Source organism: Dasypus novemcinctus, chromosome 7 (assembly GCF_030445035.2).
Source record: "Dasypus novemcinctus isolate mDasNov1 chromosome 7, mDasNov1.1.hap2, whole genome shotgun sequence".
Lineage (NCBI taxonomy): Eukaryota > Metazoa > Chordata > Mammalia > Cingulata > Dasypodidae > Dasypus > Dasypus novemcinctus.
In genome coordinates, this window is record NC_080679.1 from 87502543 (window position 1) to 87521192 (window position 18650).

At 34.5% G+C, this 18650-nt stretch overlaps 1 protein-coding gene across 15 annotated transcripts in view; it reads right to left on the reverse strand.

Annotated features, from left to right (window-relative positions):
* The window catches only part of SLC4A10 (solute carrier family 4 member 10), a 389606-nt gene that overhangs the window by 286148 nt on the left and 84808 nt on the right, over positions 1-18650 (reverse strand). For 6 of the 15 annotated variants that reach the window (XM_058300757.1, XM_071216367.1, XM_071216365.1 and 3 more), the window contains exon 1: positions 1998-2568. The exons of 8 other annotated variants lie outside the window; for them this stretch is intronic. In XM_058300757.1, the coding sequence (XP_058156740.1) occupies positions 1998-2042 (45 nt within the window). In that variant the 5' untranslated portion in view covers positions 2043-2568. Of the gene's footprint in view, positions 1-1997; positions 2614-18650 lie in introns of those variants that run through there. One more of the 15 variants, XM_058300759.2, reaches the window with a different exon arrangement.

The window sequence follows — 18650 nt, forward strand, 5'->3', positions numbered from 1 at the left end:
CCTCTCTTATAATGTTTACTATATTGAAGAATTACTCAAATAGTTGCTCATATAAAATGAAATGTATGTATAAGGTAGTACAGACTAAGGCAAATATTTAAAAAGGATGACCTATCTTTACTGGGCAGGTTCAAAATCAATTTCACCACTCAAAAGGTCAAGGTCATATTGCAGCACAAGAAGAAAGGTTGGCATTATACTTAAATGTCTGCTACTTTCCAGTCAGCCTTTACTTTTTAATATAATGTATTTTTATACAGCAAGAGAAAAAAATTCCTCTCCAATTTGTAAAAAAAATGAGAATTATAAAAGAAAATTCTTTCACCTTACAAAATTATTGAGAAATCCTCATTTAATTGTCATTAAAGGAAATTAAACACTAATTTTTATGGTTGGGTTCTTTTGAAAATGTCATAAATACAGTGAAAAATAACAAAATGTTGTGGAAACAATACCTTGAGGAATCTCAAAGCAATGCCAAGAAACAGAATGTACTCATAATGACTAATACATGCAAATACTGGAAATAAATTCTAACAGATTAAACAGGTTTTGTAGCAACTGAAAGGTATATTCAAATCATTCCAAACTAATCAAGCTTAAAAATATGGCAATCTTCCCTGCTAATAAGAATATAAGCTGGCTAAGTAGACTGACATATAAATTATAGCCAATATCAGTAGGTAGAATTTTTTCAATGTGTTTTTAATTAAAAAGGAGCAGCTGACCCCTTTAACTGCATCAATTCATTCTTTCAGACTTCTTCAGTTTTTCGTCAAGTGTACTCATTTTTAATACTCTCATTTCATCCTGATAGGGCATTAAATTTTTATCTTACTATAGAACTATGAAGACAAACTATCTTTCTGCTGACAAATGGTGGAAATACTGCATTTTTTTGGCTCATTTAATATTAGTATCTGGTCAAATATGAGACAAGTTTCTAAAATCGAGGCAGAAATAAGTATAATATTTTTAAAAGTAAATAAAATACATGTCCTTCAAAATATGAATGTCAAGAACAAGTAGTTTCTTAACCAAGTATGTAATTCTGAGGATATGCTATCACACATCAAAGCTAAATGCATTATAACCTGATTAAGTGAGAACAGCTTAACATAAATAGCAGAGTTTGGGGATAAAATGGACATATAAATTCAAATCCTTCACTGTGATGATTCTCTGTGCTTTATAGTTAATATGTTTAATAGTTAAGTCTTTCAGTTTGAAAATGAAAGTGGCAAATGCCAAATCTCTCTGGGTCAAAATATCGTTAACAAGCTTAAATGTCACAAGCTTGCTTTATGAAAAACAGATTTATAGTCTGGTTGCATCTAAAAGCAACGGCTTAGCAGTTAGCTATATTAAAAGGACCTAGAGTATCAGCATTTCAGTAGGTCTGAGAAAGAATTGAAACCAATGCCTTTTAAAATTGCTCAGATACTGCAATGTAAATTTCAGGAAATTAATTTGCTTATATCCCAGATGCTGATAAACATGATCTTGCTCATCAAACTTGTATTGCTATGTTGTTGCACATTACAAAGATAGCAACATCTATTTCTCTGCTTAAGAAATTCCAGATAAAAATTATAACTTGACACTATATATGAGCAGCTAGTTATATTATACCCTTATCAGTTTGATCAATTTATTCTATTTTTGTCATTCTAAATAAAATATACAGCCTGATTCTAGACGGACTTAATGTGTAAAAATCCATAGAGCCCCAAACGTTGCTTTTAATACAATACAAAGAATCTCTTCCTTTACTCTCACTTCCTCCAAAAAGCTAAAGTAAACATGGACACATACACACACTTCCAAAATTCATATTCTTTAGCTGGGCATCCATTACTATAAAAATTAATTGTTCAAATAACGTAAAGAAAAACTGAGAATAAACAATTGCATTAATTAATATATTATAAATGATTAAGATCTAGAAAAAACAATACTACATTCTACTAGTATCATCATAATTAATGAGGCCATACCTGATGACTTAGAGATTGAAAAGGCTCACAGGTTCCAGACTGCATGACCTCTCTATCTTCAGAAACCCCCTAAGATTGCAATTATTATCTTAGAAAATACAATGACAGTCTCTATCTCTCAGCATCTTCAGGGCTAGTGAAGAAAACATCAAACAGCAGATATGTCCATCAGTGTCTGTTTAAGCCATCATCAGGATATCAAATCTCATACACTGTTTATCATCTCCCCTGTGCAGTTACAAATGCCCTGTATTAAGGGAGGCTGACACAGTTGTATTTGCTGGTGCTGCTAATGCTGTCTGAAAACAGTAAGCTTACTGCTTAGAGCAATTCTGTATCATCCAAATAGAGAATGAACCACTTATATCAGGTTTCCCACTTCTACTATAAAAATTCCACTTGCCAAGGAGAGTTTGACTTTTTTTGTTGATCCTTCAAAATTAAGCAATGTTCTATTTAATTAAGGATCCAACATGTCTATTGCAAATATCATGTTAAAATGTCAATTCTTAATTATTAGGCAGTTTTCTCTGTACATGACTAAGCTTTAGTGTAATGATTTAACAAGCATAACTGCAAAGTCGTTTTAAAGGAAAATTCACTCTCTCTCCAAACCATGTGTCACACATCCAACCCACCAAAACTTGAATCTTTATGTGAGATTAAAGAATTTTTATTCTGTCAATCTTTAATAAGAGTGTATAATATGAAAAAAGATAATAGCTAAGTATATACATATTTTTTAATTTTCAGGAACTTCTTTTTTTTATTACATATACTTCAGATCAACATACTTCAAATCAAAGTACCTTTTATATATTTATTTAATATGTTTTTCTAAAGAGTTTAACCTGAAAAAGACAAAATGCCATTATCAAATTCCAAAACTGCATGGTTAAATTGAAGAATGAAACATCACATTTTTACTGTAGAATTTTATTGCATCTTACTCATGTTCATCAAGGTTTTCATAATGCTTTCTTTTGCCATAGCAAATTCAGGAAATTTTAAAACTGGAAAGTAGTCTAAAACTAATGTCTTCTAAAATCATAATTGAAAATGTTTTCTCTTTATCATATGACTTATGATTGTGTTTTAGAAATAAAGAAAACAAAAATTTTAAACAGACTAAAATTACAGGCAATTGAATGGAATTCAAAGAATTCAAAATTAGGACACCAAGTACAACATAGTATCCTAAAATAGTCCTCACATTATGTACAACAGGAATTAATGATGCCATGAACACTTTACCTATATACCTGTGAAATAAACTAATTGAAAATTAATGATAGCTAAAGTGCTATACAAAAACTGTTATAAATAAATGTAGATTAATAATAAATCAGTATAATTTGCCTTCCTTCACTGACAACATTTCATGAGCATAATAGATATTATCATGGAGACTATTCAAATGAGTCATAAGAAATTTTAGTAGTATAGTCCACACTATCCAAAAGTTCAGGTACAGGATCTGGTATTTTTGCAACATGTATACAATGACATGAAAAACCATATGTAGACAAAAATGTAATTTATCTATGCAGTATTTTTACTCTTAGTGTAATCAAAATAAGTGCTCATCCTTTAAGATCTATCTTATCAGAAGGCTATCCTGCACTATAACATCTCCCTTCTCTATATTCATCCATTATTTCATGTAGAAACTACCTATTGGGCATCCTCTGTGTGCCAGGTATTCTAAATGTGTTAATTTTAGAAATAATTATATCTTTATACATTGTATGTCAAAACCACAAATTTATCTTTGTGTTTTGTTGTGGTTTTTTTTTGCATTTTCATTTCAGAACCAGTAAGAATTAAAAGGGGGAGTTACATACCAAAAAATACAGTCCAATAGTTTTGGCATTTATAATTACCCACATAGTTACCTTTATGGAGATCTTTATTTCCTTAAGCCACTTCAATCCACTGTCCAGTGTCCCTTCCTTTCAGTCTGAAGGACTCCTGTTAGCATTGGTTGTAATGCAGGGCTAGTGGTTATGAACTCCCTGAGTTGTTGTTTATCTGGGAATGTCTTAATCTCTCCCCTGTTTTGAAAGATAGTTTCACTGGATAAAAAATGCTTGCTTGCAATTGTTTTCTTTTATCACTTGCAATATTTTGTCCCACTTCCTTCTTGCCTCCATGGTTTCTAAAGAAAAACTGGGACTTAATCTTATTGGGACTCCCTTGTGCATATAATGTTGCTTTTCTCTTGCAGATTTCAAAATTCTCTTCTTGTCTTTGACATTAGACAGTTTGACTACTAGGTGGCTGGGCATGGTTTTCTTAAAGTTTATCCTGTTAGGGTTCATTGGGCTACTTGAATGTGCATATTTAAAGCCTTTCTTCAATTAGGAAAGTTTTCTGTTGTTATTTCTTTGATATTCCTTCTGCCCTTTTCTCTCTTTCTTCTCCTTCTGAAACTCAAATAATGCATATACTGGTACAACTGATGGTTTCCCACAGGTCTCTTGGGTTCTGTTTTGCTTTTTTTCATTCTTTATTCTTTCTGCTCCTCAATCTGAATCATTTCAATTGCCTTCTCTTCAATACCACTGATCCTTTCTTCTGTCAGCTCCAATCTGCTATTGAAACCCTCTAGGGAATCTTTTGTTTTTGCTATCATGATCTTCAACTCCAGTATTTCTGTTTGGTTCCTGTTTTAAATTTGTATCTCTTTACTGAGATTCTCAGATTTTTCATTTATTGTTTTCCTGATATCCTTTAGTTCTTTCTCTATATTTTCCTTTATCTCCTTGACCATATTAAGAATGTTTTTTTTTTAAGTCTTTTTTTATTATGTCCAAAGTCTGGTCTTCTTTATTGGTGGTTTCTGGATTTTTATCTTGGTCCCTTGGGTGGGCCATAACTTCCTGTTTCTTTGTTTGCCTTGTAATCTGTTGTTTCACATTTTACATTTTAATATCTTAAAGTATTAGCTCTAGGATCTAGTTCATGAGCTGACTGTTCCAGTGTGTATCTAGCCTGTGACAGCCTGTCAAAGAGTTCCTTGAGTACCAGGACCTAACAAAAGCAAATGCACACACACATACATACAAACCCTTTCACAGTCTTTGCAAATTGACTGTACATTGACTGGTACTCTCCTTCAGACTTTAGGTCCCCTATAAAGATGATTAGACTGAGGCAAATGTGAAGTACAGGGCCTCTCCATCTTTTCTGAGCCTGCTTCTTGTCCTGAACTTGTCCTTAACCCCTCCTCCTAGATTCTCTATTGTATGACTTAAAGCAGGTAATCCTTTATCCCAGGCCACTTTGACTTAATTGTTTCTTACACTACTTGAGCTGTTAAGCTGCTTCCACCTGCAGGGCAAGTTCTGGGAAAGTGAGCCCAAGTCAAGCTTCCTCATTCAGACTTTCAGACTGCCATTTGATAGAAGGGGACCAACATACAGTCTCCCTGGTATGTGTATAAGGGTTACCCTATTCCAACCTGAACAGGGTTATAGACCCCACAATAAGAGTGCAGTCTGAATCCATACCACCTCAGGGAGAGAGCAGAGTAGGGGCCAGCAAACGTAGCATCTTCTGCTGTTTTTAAAGCTGTATTTTCTAAATTTGGCATATGCCCAGTTACTTAAACCATTTAACTGTCTTCATGAATTTTGAGGAAAATGTTTTGCTAGTTGATCAAAGATTCTGTGGGCAATGGTACTCTGGAGCATCTTATTCTGCCAGCTTTGTCAACCAGTATAATATTTAAATTTCATCAGTGTTTTCTGGCCAACAAAATTTATCTTTTGTGATTTAACAACCATACCCAGAGTACAAAGAAAATCTCTCAACTATATAGTTGACAGAGTCATCTTAAAACATAAATTTATTTATAATCTCTTACTTGATCTACTTAATAGTACTTTACCGTGGGCTAACTATATCATAGCCTATTTTGAGATGACTATTATGTAAAGAAAAATAGTTACTCATAGTTTACTCATAGTAAAGTCATTCACCTATGCTTACAACGGTAAATCAGACTGCCTCTAAACTTTTCTTAACAAGACTGTTTGAAAAAAGTTTAAAGAGAGGGAGGAAGAGCAGCTAAAATATAGACGAAGAAACCCACGAACTGAAAAAAAGAGAGAGTCAAAATGGTACAAAACAAACCAAACATAACTTTAGAGAGACTTCCCAGAAGATGGCATCAAAGTAGGTTGGCAGGGCTCAACACTCTTAAAAAAATAACAAAGGAAGGGCAAAAACCTGTCTGAGGGAGCTGCTTTGGGGATCTGCAGACAAGGAGGGTGCTGTGTATCATCCAGAAGGAAGAGGGACAAAGAGACTAAGAGACCAGAACAAAAATCATTAATAACTATTTCTTGCAACTGGGAACAGCACCCATCCCCCAACCGCAAGGTGAACAGCCTCAGTAAAACTCATGGCCTACTGCTGCCAACTGAGAGGAGAACAGAGGTTTTCCTCCCTGGCAGGAGGGAGAGTATGCTGACAGAGGGCAGAGAGTGGTTTCTCTTCAGTAAGTTTGGCTAGGAGAGCCCGCTTTGAATCTCAGTTCCAGGCAGCCCAGCAAGTGAAGGTTGAAAGAGACACCTCTATGAAAAGATCCACTGAAGAACACCATCTGTTGGCAGGCCAGGAAACTGCAAGAAGAAAAAATGCTTTTTTTCAAGTCCCAGGCACCCTTGATCTGCTCTGCACCACATTAGTGAATCCCTCTCCTGTGCTGATAACTTGAGCTGGGAAAACTTAAAGACTTAGAATAAGTTGAATCAAAAATCAAAGAATAGCCATGAAACAAAACCACTAAGCAAGAAAGAGAAATTGACCATCAGAGTAAATTCACCAACATAATCAGATGCTTAGACATCAGCAAAAAAATTATAAGCCATACTAAAAATTAGGAATATAGGGCCCTGTCAAAGGAACAAATCATAAACCTTGATGAGACACAGGAAGAAAAGACAAATAATTAATGATGTTCACAAAAATCTCCTAAATCAATTCAACTAGATGAAGGGAAATATGACCAATGAGATAAAGGGTATTAGGAAGACACTGGGTGAGCATAAAGAGTCATTTGAAAGTCTGCAAAGAAAAGTAGCAGAGCTTATGGGAATGAAAGGCACAATAGACGAGATTAAAAACATATTAGAGGCATATAACAGCATATTTGAACTGATGAAAGACAGAATTAGAGATTGAGAGGACCAAGCTTCTGAGCTTGAAAAGAAAGGAAGAAAAAAACAGAGAAAAGAATGTAGAAAATGAAACAGGGTCTCAAGGAATTGAAGGACATTTGAAATGCACAAACATACATATTACAGGTGTTCCCAAAGGGGGAAAGAACAAAAAAGGGGCAAAAAAAATATTTGAGGAAATAATGACCAAAAGCTTCCCAACCCTTATGAAGACATAATGTAAATATCCAGGAAGGACAATGCACCCAAGAAAGAATTAATCCAAATAGACCTATTCCAAGACACCTACTATTCAGAATGTCAAATGCCAGAGATAAAGAGAGGATTTTGAAAGCAGCAAGACAAAAGCAATGTATCACATACAAGGGAAGCTCAATAAGACTAAGCGACAATCTCTCAACAGAAAACATGAAGGTGAGAAGAAAATGGTGAAAGTGTTGTGATGTATTTAAGGTTCTGAAAGAGAAAAACTGTGATCCAAGAAATCCATATTCATCAAAACTGTTCTTCAAAAATTAGGATGAGTTTAAAGTATTCACAGACAAATAAAAGTGAGAGTTTGTTACCAAAAGACCAGATTTACAAGAGATAATAAAGGGAGTGCTAACTCTGAAAGGAAAAGACAAAGGCAAGAGACTTGGAGAGGAATGTAAAAATTAAAATTATTAGTAAGGGTAACTAAAAGGGGAAAAATACAGACAATAGAAAGATATGACAATGGAAACCAAAGGGTAACATGGACAAAGTAAGTAATGCCTTCACGGTAATACCATTGAATGTTCATGGATTGATCTTTCTGATCAAAAAAGCAAAAACAAAAAAACATAGACTTAGAATGGATAAAAAAGATGAACCATCTATGTAGTATCTACAAGAGACTCACTTTAGATGCAAGGACACAATCAGGCTGAAAGTGAAACGTTGGGAAAAGACCTTCCATGCAAATAGTAACAAAAGAAGATCTGGACCAGAGATACTAATAACAAACAAAATGGATTTTAAAAGCAAAATTGTTATAGGTGATGAAGACGGTCATTATATATTAATAAAAGGGGCAATTTGCCAAGAAGAAATAATCATAAATAGTTATGCACCTAACCTGGGTGTCCCAAGATACATGAGGCACACACTGGCAAAACTGAGGGGAGAAATAGATGTCTCTACAATAAGAGTTGGAGATGTCAATACTCCACTCTCAGTATTGGATAGAACATCTGGATAGAGGATAAATAAGAAAACAGAGAGCTTGAATAATATGATAAATGAGCTAGACTGAACAGACATTTATTGACCCTTACACTCCAATACAGCAAGATATACATTCTTCTCAAGTGCTCATGGATCCTTCTCCAAAAGAGACCATATGCTGAATTACAAGACAGGTCTCAATAAATTTTAAAATATTGAGATTATAAAAAGCACTTTCTCTAATCATAGTGGAATGATGCTGGAAATCAATAACAGGTGGAAAAGGGAAAATTCACAAATATGTAGAGATTAACAATACACTCTTAAATAACCAGTGAGTCTAAGAAGGAATTGCAAGAGAAATCAGTAAATAGCTCAAGAGGAATGAAAATGAGAACACAACATATCAAAATCTATGGAATATAGCAAACACAGTGCTGAAAGGTAAATATATAGCCCTAAAGCAAGCAGAAGAAAGAAATAAAAATGATTACAGCAGAAATCAATGAAATTGAGAACAAAAAGAAAACAAAGAGAGCATCAACAAAACCAAAAATTGATTATTCAAGAAGCTCAACAAAATTGACAAACCTCTAGCTAGACTGACAAAGAAAAATCAGAGAAGACATAAATAAATAAAAATGAGGGGGGAGAGATTACTTCTAAGCCTGCAGAAACAAAAGAGATCATAAGAGATACTATGAACAATGGTACACCAACAAACTAGACAATGCAGACAAAACAAACTCCCAGAAACACATGAAAAACCTACACTGATCCTCAGACAGAAGACCCCAACAAACCAATATAAGTAATGAGATTGAAATAGTCCTTAAAACCTCCCAAAAATGAAAAGTGCAGATCAGATGGCTTCACAGGTGAATTCTCCAATCACTCAAAGATCTAATAACAATCTTGCTCAAATGCTTCCAAAAGTATTCTATGAAGCCAACATCACCTTAATACCAAAGCCAGAAAAAGATACTATGAAAAAAGAAAATTATAGACCTATTTCACAAATAGATGCAAAAATCCTCAGCAAAATACTTGCTAAGTGAATTCAAAAGCACATTAAAAGATTTTTACACTACGATCAAGTGGGTTTTATCCCAGGTATGCAATGGTGATTCAACATAAGAAAATCAATCAGTGTAAAACACCACATTGATAAATTGAAGAAAAAATCACATGATCATACCTCAATTGATGCAGAAAATGCATTTGACAAAATTCAGAATCCATTTTTGAAAAAACACTCTGAAAGTTAGGAAAAAAGGAAACTTTTTCAATATGGTAAAGGGCATATATGAAATTGTACTCAATTGTGAAAGACTGAAAGCTTTCTCGCTAAAATCAAGAACAATACAAGGGTGCCAACCATCACCACTGACCCAAGGTCAGTTAATAACAGAGTCAAGGACAGAATTCAGAATTCCTATCTCCTAGTTTCAAAGTTTTCCCTAATATAAACTACTATGTCTTTCCATTTTATCATTATATATACTTTATCTTAAATAATTAAAATAACTTCCATTTTAATATATTGTTCCTAGTATTTTTGTTAGGTTAAGAAACAGTGAATAATTCAGAAAAATAATACCATAAGAACCATAAGATTTTTTTATATTAAAGTTAATTTTATCATAAACCATTTATTTTTTGTCTTTATATAAAGATGGCTAATTTCAGAGTCTACTTCTGAAAACCTAAATAACTCACTTTATTTCACATATTACTGCTAAAGGAAATGTAAGTTAGTTCAACTTTCCAAAATAATTTGGCCTAATGAATTAAGATCCTTAAAGGTATGCAATACTTTGTCCCAATATTTCCAATATGGAGAATCTGTCAGAAGAAAAGAATCTAAAATGCACATTAAGTTTTATTTACAAAGATGTTCAGTGCTACATTATTTAGAAAAAAGAATAGAAACAACAATAAGAGAAAGGTTTCCTAAATTATTCCAAAATGGAATGCCATATAACCACTGAAAATGAATAATGAAATATGTTAATGACAATGGGAAATGTGTATCATAATAGATTATGAACTGAAAACAAAACCAAAACATATTCTAAAAATACAAAATCAACTCTTTAAAATATATACTGAAAAAATAGATAAAATAAAGAATTTTTAAAAGATCGAACATTCTTTCATGAACTATAACAAATATATAATACTAATACAGTGTGTTAATAATCAAGTGGGTTGGGGGGAAAATAAACCAAATGTAAGAGATTGGCTATAGTTAGTAATATTTTGATGACATTCTTTCATAGTTTGTAACAAATGTTTCACAATAATTCAAGGTGTTGGGGGGGGGTACATGGGAATCCTGTATGATGATATGCATGTTTATTTTGTAAGCTCAAAACTTTTATTATATACTTATTATGTATGTTCATGTATAAATGATATACTTCAATTAAAAATTTTAGATGAAAAAAGATGGTCCCCAATATAACCCTTCTTAAAAATAAATATATAGCTACAGATTTAATGTTTTTCTCATAAAACTAAGAAATAGTTTCTAATAAACATTTTAGTTTTTGAACATATACTCCAGTTTCTAATATGCTTCCTCTATTCAAAAAGAATGTGCCTTGAATTTGCCTAATGTTTTTCTCATACTTCTGCCCTAATTTCTTGAAAATATTTAAATAAACTTCTATTATATTATCTATACTTTAAAAATCAGTCTTTATGTGCCTTGCCTAGCATATAAAATGTAAGTGTGATAGTTTATTTTCACACTTTATTTATATTGGGCTAAAGCTGGTACAGATTGTTTTTGGTAAATTAGCTCTCACACCAGTTTTAGTGTTGTACGAAAAAAAAAACTGGAAGAATCTGTGTGCATGATTTTGTATCACTGGCTATTTGTCTAACTAGGGTCTTCAAAATTTTTGGCATTGCGTTTTTATCTAAAGTGGTTTACAAACAGGAGGATAATGGGAATCATTTTAGAGTACTGCAAAGTACCCACTATTCTTCTTTGAGAAGTAGTGAAACTGTCTTATTCATCACTTTTACAAAAAATATGGATGAAGTTGGGGGCATAGATTACCAAGTAAACAGCAAAAATATTAGAAAACAGACCTCACAGATAAGGAAGCTGGTCAAGCCCACTGAAATCCTAATTATGAAAAATACTCCTGCTGCCTGATGGGATAAATGTGGGTGTTAAATATCTAACCAGCTAAAGGAAAAGTATTTTTTCAATATACTAATAACAATATCAAACTTCAATGATATATCATGTCTTTTTGTAATGTAAGTTATTAACAGATTCCATTTTTTTTCCCCTAATTTCATCCTCATTTTACTAGTTCTCTTAATAAAACTGTAAGGTGGGTCACAAAAATAGAGAAAAACAAAAGGTTTAACAATTTATTGGATAATACCAACTTTGTATTTTTATAACTTTTAACACCTGTTACAAAATATTTCACACTCTATACAGACAATTTAGGAAAAAAAGAAGATTAAAAAGTGGGGGTGAGGGATTGTAGGGAGATAACATCAGATTAGGCAGACAGGGCTCAACTGTCTCACAAAAACAATGGAGAAAGAGCCAAAAGCTGTCTGAGGGAACTGCTTTGGGGGTCAGCATACCAGGACAGTGCCTCACAACTCTCATGAGGGTGAGGGACGAGAGATGAAGAACCCAAAACAATAAAGGTGAATTACCAAACCTGCGCAGTAACTGGGAAGGACTCCCCTCCCCCACCCCCAAGATACTAAGCTGGGGTAAAACCCTTAACTCACTGCAGCTGACTGAGAGGGGAACAGACATCCTCCTCCTGGGCAGCGCTTATAAAGGAAAAGGGAGGGGAAGTCAGGGGGCTTTTCTTCAGTGAATTCAGCCAGCAAAGCCTACTTTGAACCTCAGTTCTGGCCAGACCAAAACACAGGAAAAAGAAGATTGAAACACCTCTGTGGAAAGGTGCATTGATGACCACAATCTGTTGGCTGGTGTGAAAATTGCATGAACAAAAGCTGAATCTGCACCCCATTAGTGAGTCCCTGGTATGATTTTTATAACTTAAGCTGGGCAACTTTAAAGACTGAGAATAAGTTGAACAAAATATCAAATAAGAGCTGTGAAGAAGAAAAAAAACAATAGGCAAAAGATAGAAATTGGCTATCAGAGTAAATTCACCAAAATATTCAGATGCTAGACATCAGCAAAAAATTGCAAGCCATACTAGGAAACAAGAATAGATGGTCCAGCCAAAGGAAAAAAACAAATATCCTTAAGAGATACAGGATTTAAAACAATTAATCAATGGTAATCAAGCAACTCTCCTAAATCAATTAAATAATTGAAAGAAAAATATGACTAAAGAGATAAAAGATATTAAGAAGACATTGGGTGAGCATAAAGAATAATTGAAAGCCTACAAAGAAAAGTACCAGACCTTACAGGAATGAAAGACATGATGGATGAGATTAAAAATACATTAGAGTCACATAAGAGCAGATTTTAATCGCTCAAAGATAGAATTAGTGATTTCAAAAACAGAACATCTGAACTGGAAAAACAGGAGAACAGAAAGAAAAGAGAATGGAAAAAATGGAACAGGGTCTCAGGGAATTTAATGACAACATGAAATGCACAAACATATACATTATTGTTGTCCCAGAAGGAGAAGAGAATGGAAAAGGGGTAGAAAGAATGTCAAGGAAATAATGACTAAAAACTTCCCGACCCTTATGAAAGACATAAATATCAACACCCAAGAAGGACAATGCACCCCAAACAGAAAAAGTGTGAGAGGTTCACTCATAAAATTCCACTATCCAGAAATAACAATTATTAATATTTTAGTTAATATACACTTAAAATTATATTAATTTACTCATCGCAACTTCTGGGAAGATGGAGGATTACAGAGACAGAGGGCTTACTTTTCTCCCAGAAAAACAGTTCAAGGACAAGCAGAAAATGTTCTAGAACTTAGGATACCATGGGAAGGCCAGACAATATCCAGAAGAGAAAGGGGTGAAGGAAAGGAGTCTCAGGTGGCTGGAAAAATCCCGTGAGTAAAGCTGCTGGCACCCATCCCCCCCACCCTATAAGCAAACATCAGGGGAAGTCAGGGAGCTTCCTGACTTTTTTTTTTTCAGGTGCAAGTGAAATTTATTAAAGCAACATCAGAAGCATCCAGCACCCAGTTCTCAAACAAGGCTCACCAGGCAGTTCTCAGCCTCTCCTGCTCTAGAATGTATTTTGGCAACTCCCCTATCCACATCTGGCCTGGGAGGCCCACTTCTCAGACCAGAAGTCTGAGCCTCATTAGCTTAGGGCTGATATCAGGGCCTTGAGGTCAAAGAGTAAGAGGAAGATAAGAACTAGACCCCTGATTTTTAAGAAAACCAATGTGTGTGTGTGTGTGTGTGTGTGTGTGTATGTGTGTGTGTACCTGGTATCTGGAACTAGCCCTGATTAGTGATAGGGTGGGGGGTTAGACATGTGTCCTCCAAACTCAGACAGCCTATGGCAAATTCAGATTTTGGCCAGTGAAGCTGGTCTGCGGCATCCCAGATGTCCCACACTTCCAGGCCAGATGTGGCCATGATATTGCTGCTCTGAGAGCTGGCAGAGAGCTAAAGATAAACTGCCTACTGAAACAACCTTACTACTGCTCTGGACTGGCTGCTGATGGTGCAGAGAGAGGCAGGTCCAAAGGAGAAGAGTAACTTCTGAGAAAGTTTGTTTACAAGGCTTGGCTCACCCTCATAGACATTGCTTCCGTGGGGTTACAGTGAATGCATTCATTCCTAGCATCTGGTAACTAAGCTGACCAGTCTGCTGAAGAGCACCATCTGTGGACCAGGAAAGTGCAAGCAAAGAAGGGGAAAATAATAAATAAAAGAGGCAGTCTGGTGCCTTTACTACTCCACTCTCCAAGACCCTTGGAAACTTGCCTGCATCCCATTACTGGTCCTTAACACTGGTTTGAGAAGTTAAATGTAAAATCCTAAAAGTCTAGAATAAGTAGAATCAAGAAACAAAGACCACGGTGGCACACAGCTACTTAACAAATAGCACACAGCCACTTCCCAAGGCAAGAGAGAGAAAATGACCATCTGAGTAAACTCACCATCGTAATCAGATGCCTAGACATCAGCAAAACATTTTAAGCCATACTGAGAAAAAGATCAGGCAAAGGAACAAATCAAAGCTCCAGATGAGACACAGGACTTGAAGCAACTAATCAATGATGTTCATACAAATATTGTAAATCAAATCATGGAGTTGAAGGGCAACATGACTAAAGAAATGAAAACATTAGGAAATCACTAGGTGAGCGCAAAGATAAAATTGAAAACCTGAATAGAAAAATAACATAGCTTATGGGAATGAAAGCACAAGAAGTGAAATTATATATACAATAGAGGCATACAACAGCAGATTTGAAATCAGAAGAAAGAAGTAGCAGCATAGAAGACAAGACAGTTGAAATTGAAAAAAGAGAGAAAAATATAGAGAAAAGAATAGAAAAAAATGAGCAAGGGCTCAGGGAGGTGAATGATAGCATCAAGTGAACTAACAGACATATATTGGGAGTTCCAGAAGGAGAAGAAAAAGGAAAGCAGACAGAAAGACTATTTGAGGAAATAATGGCTGAAATTTCTCAACTCTCATGAAAGACATGAATATAGATGTCCAGGAAGCATAACATACCCAATCAGAATAAATCCAAATAAACCTACTTCTAGACACATAATATTCATAATGCCAAATGCCAAAGATAAAGAGAAAATTCTGAAAGCAGCATGGAAGATATGAAACTTTACATACAAGGGATGCCCAGTAAGACTTAGTGCAGATTTCTCTTCAGAAAACATGGGGGCAATTACAGTAATGAAAGAGAAAAATTGCCAGGCAAGAATGCTTTCTCAGGCAAAACTGTGCATCAAATATGACAGTAAGTTTAAAGTATTCACAGATAAACAGAAACTAAGAAAGTTTGTAAACAAGAATCTGACTCTTCAGGAAACAATAAAGGGAGTTTAAAAAAAACAGGAGAGAAAGTCTTGTAGGAAAACAGAGAAGTGAATACTATCAGAAAGGGTAACCAAAAGGTTAAAAAGACAGATAAAAGTCAGATATAACATATGAAAGCCAAAGGATAAAATGATTGAAGTAATGCCTTTACAGTAATAACATTGAATGTTAATGGATTAAACTCCCAATTCAAAAGACACAGGCTAAGAACTTTAACCCCAGCACTGAAAAGCTGAACTATGATGGCCCAAACACCAACAGTGACCCCTTGGCACCAGTGGTCAGCAGCACTGTTTTCTATGAACCTAGGAAAGGGACTGTGAAGAAAATTGTCCCAATGATGCCAAGACAATTAAAGCTTTCAAGAACAGATTCTCATGACAATGAACTGAAGACCTGCCTTGGAGATGGAATTGATGGTGGGAGAGGTTGGGGGATACAAGGATCAATGGGGGTTAGGGAACCTCAAAGGAGACCAGACTCTTTTGCTTTATAGTATTTTTTTGTCTCGAAAGCCTGCACAATTTCCAGGTGTTGCACGTGTGCACCTCCATGCACAGCCACTACCTCCCTGCCTGGAGAACAATTCAGAATTCTGAAGATTTGACGCCTCAGTCTTACTGAGAAGTTTAAGGTCAATGATACTATTGTCGTTAACTAGCCTCTTTGTAAACTATAAGACATAGTTTTAACTAGTAAATATTATTCTCAGATTGTAAAAAAATGTATAAAATAAACAGACACAGGCTAACAGAATGGACTTTTTTAAAATGTGCCATTCATATGCTGTCTTCAGGAAATTAACCTTAGACCCAAGGATGCAAATCAACTGAAAGGGAAAGGTGGTAAAAGATATTTCACACAAACAGTAACCAAAAGAGAGCAGGAATAGCTATACTGGTGTCAGGCTAAACAGACTTTAAATGCATAAAAAGTTATAGGAGATGCAGAAAGTCATTATATATTAATAAAGGGACAATCTACGAGAAAGGAGTAAAAATCAAATATCTATGCATCTAACCAGGATGCCCCAAAATAGACAAACTCTGGCAAAACTGAAAGGAGAAACAGACATCTCTACATAATAGTTGGAGACTTCAACATGCCACTCACATCAATAGATAGACAATTAGAAAATCAACAAGGAAACAGAGACTTGAACAATATGATAAATGAGCTGGACCTGAAAGACATATACAGACCATTGTACCCCAAATCAGCAGGTTATACATTCTTCTCAAGTGCTCATGGATCTTTCTCTAGGATAGACAACCTGGGTCACAAAACAATTCTCAATAAATTTAAAAAGATTGATAATATACAAAACATTTTCTCTGGTCATAATGGAATGAAGCTGGAAACCAATAATAGGTGGAAAAGGAAGAAACTTACAAATATATGGACACACTGAACAACACAGTCCTAGACAATCAGTGGGTCAAAGAAGAAATTGCAACTTATCAAAATTTATGGGATACAGCAAAGGCAAAGTTAAGGGGAAATTTCTAGCCCTAATGCCTATATTAAAAAAAAGAAGAAAGACCTAAAACCAAAGATCTAAGTGAACATATGAAGGAACTAGAAAAACAACAACAAACCAATGCCAAAATAAACAGAAAGAAAGAAACATTAGAGCAGAGATAAATTAAATTGGAACAACAAAACCAAAAGCTGGTTCTTTGAGAAGATCAATAAAATCAACAAACCCTTAGCTAGACTAACAAAGAAAAAAAGAGAGAGGATACAAATAAATAAAATCAGGAATGAAAGGGGCCATTATGAATGACCCCAAGAAATAAAAAGGATCATAAGAAGATATTATGAGAACCTGTATGTCAACAAATTGGATAATCTAAATGAAATGGGCAAATTTCCAGAAATGCACAAACAACTTAAATCGACTTTACAAGAAATATAGGAACTCTATAAACCAATCACAAGAGATTGAATTCAGTCATCAAAAATTTTCCTATAAAGAAAAGTGCAAGACCGGATAGTTTCACAGATGAATTCTATCAAACATTCTGAGAACAATTAATACCAATCCTGTCAAACTCTTCCAAAAAACTGAAAGGAGGGAAAATTACTAAACACATTTTATGAAGACAGCATCATCGTAATACCAAAGCCAGATACAGATATTACCAAAAAGGGAAAATTATAGACCAATTTCTCTAATGAACATATTTGCAAAAATTCTCAACAAAATACTTGAAACTCAAATCCAACAGCATATTAAAAGAATTATATACCACAATAAAGTGGGTTTTATTCCTGGTATGCAAGGGTGGTTCAACATAAGAAAATCAATGAACTAATAACAAATGGAAGGAAAAAAACCTACATGGTTATCTCAATTGATGCAGAAAAGGCATTTGACAAAATCCAGTATCTGTTCCTAATAAAAACATTTCAAAAGATAGGAATAGAAGCAAAGTTACTCAACATGATAAAGGGTATATATGAAAATTCCACAGCCAACATCATACTCAATGGGGAGAGGCTGAAAGCTTTCCCTCTAAGATCAGGAACAAGACAAGGATGCCCACTGTCACCACTGTTGTTCAATAAAGTACTAGAAGTTTTAGCTAGAGCAATTAGGGAAGAAAAAGAAATAAAGAGCATCCAAATACTAAAAGAGGAAGTAAAACTCTCAGTGTTCATAGATGACTTGATGCTATATTTAGAAAATTCCAAAATATCTATAAAGCTATAATAGCTAATAAATGAATTCAGCAAAGTGTCAGGATACAAAATCAAAATTTAAAAATCAGTAGTGTTTCTATACATTCGTAATGAGCAAGCTGAGGAGAAATCAAGAAAAAAATCCACTTACAATAGCAACTCAAAGATCTAGAAATTAATTTAACCAGGAATGTAAAGGATCTGTATTCAGAAAACTATAAGACACAACCAGAAGAAATAAAAGAAGACCTAAACAAATGGAAGGACATTCTGTATTCATGGACTGGAAGACTAAACATCATCAAGATGTTATGCCTACCCAAACCAATTTATAGATTCAACACAATCCTTATCAAAATTCCAACAGCCTACTTTACAGATACAGAAAACTTAATTACAAAATTTATCTGATGGGAAAGGGGTTCCAAAGAGCCAAAAACATCCTAAAAAAGAAGAGCAAAGTTACAGGACTCATGCTTTCTGTACTATAAAGCTATAGTGGTCAAACAGCATAGTAGTGGCTTAAAAATAGACACATTGATTAGTGGAACCTAATTAATAGTTAGAAATAGACCT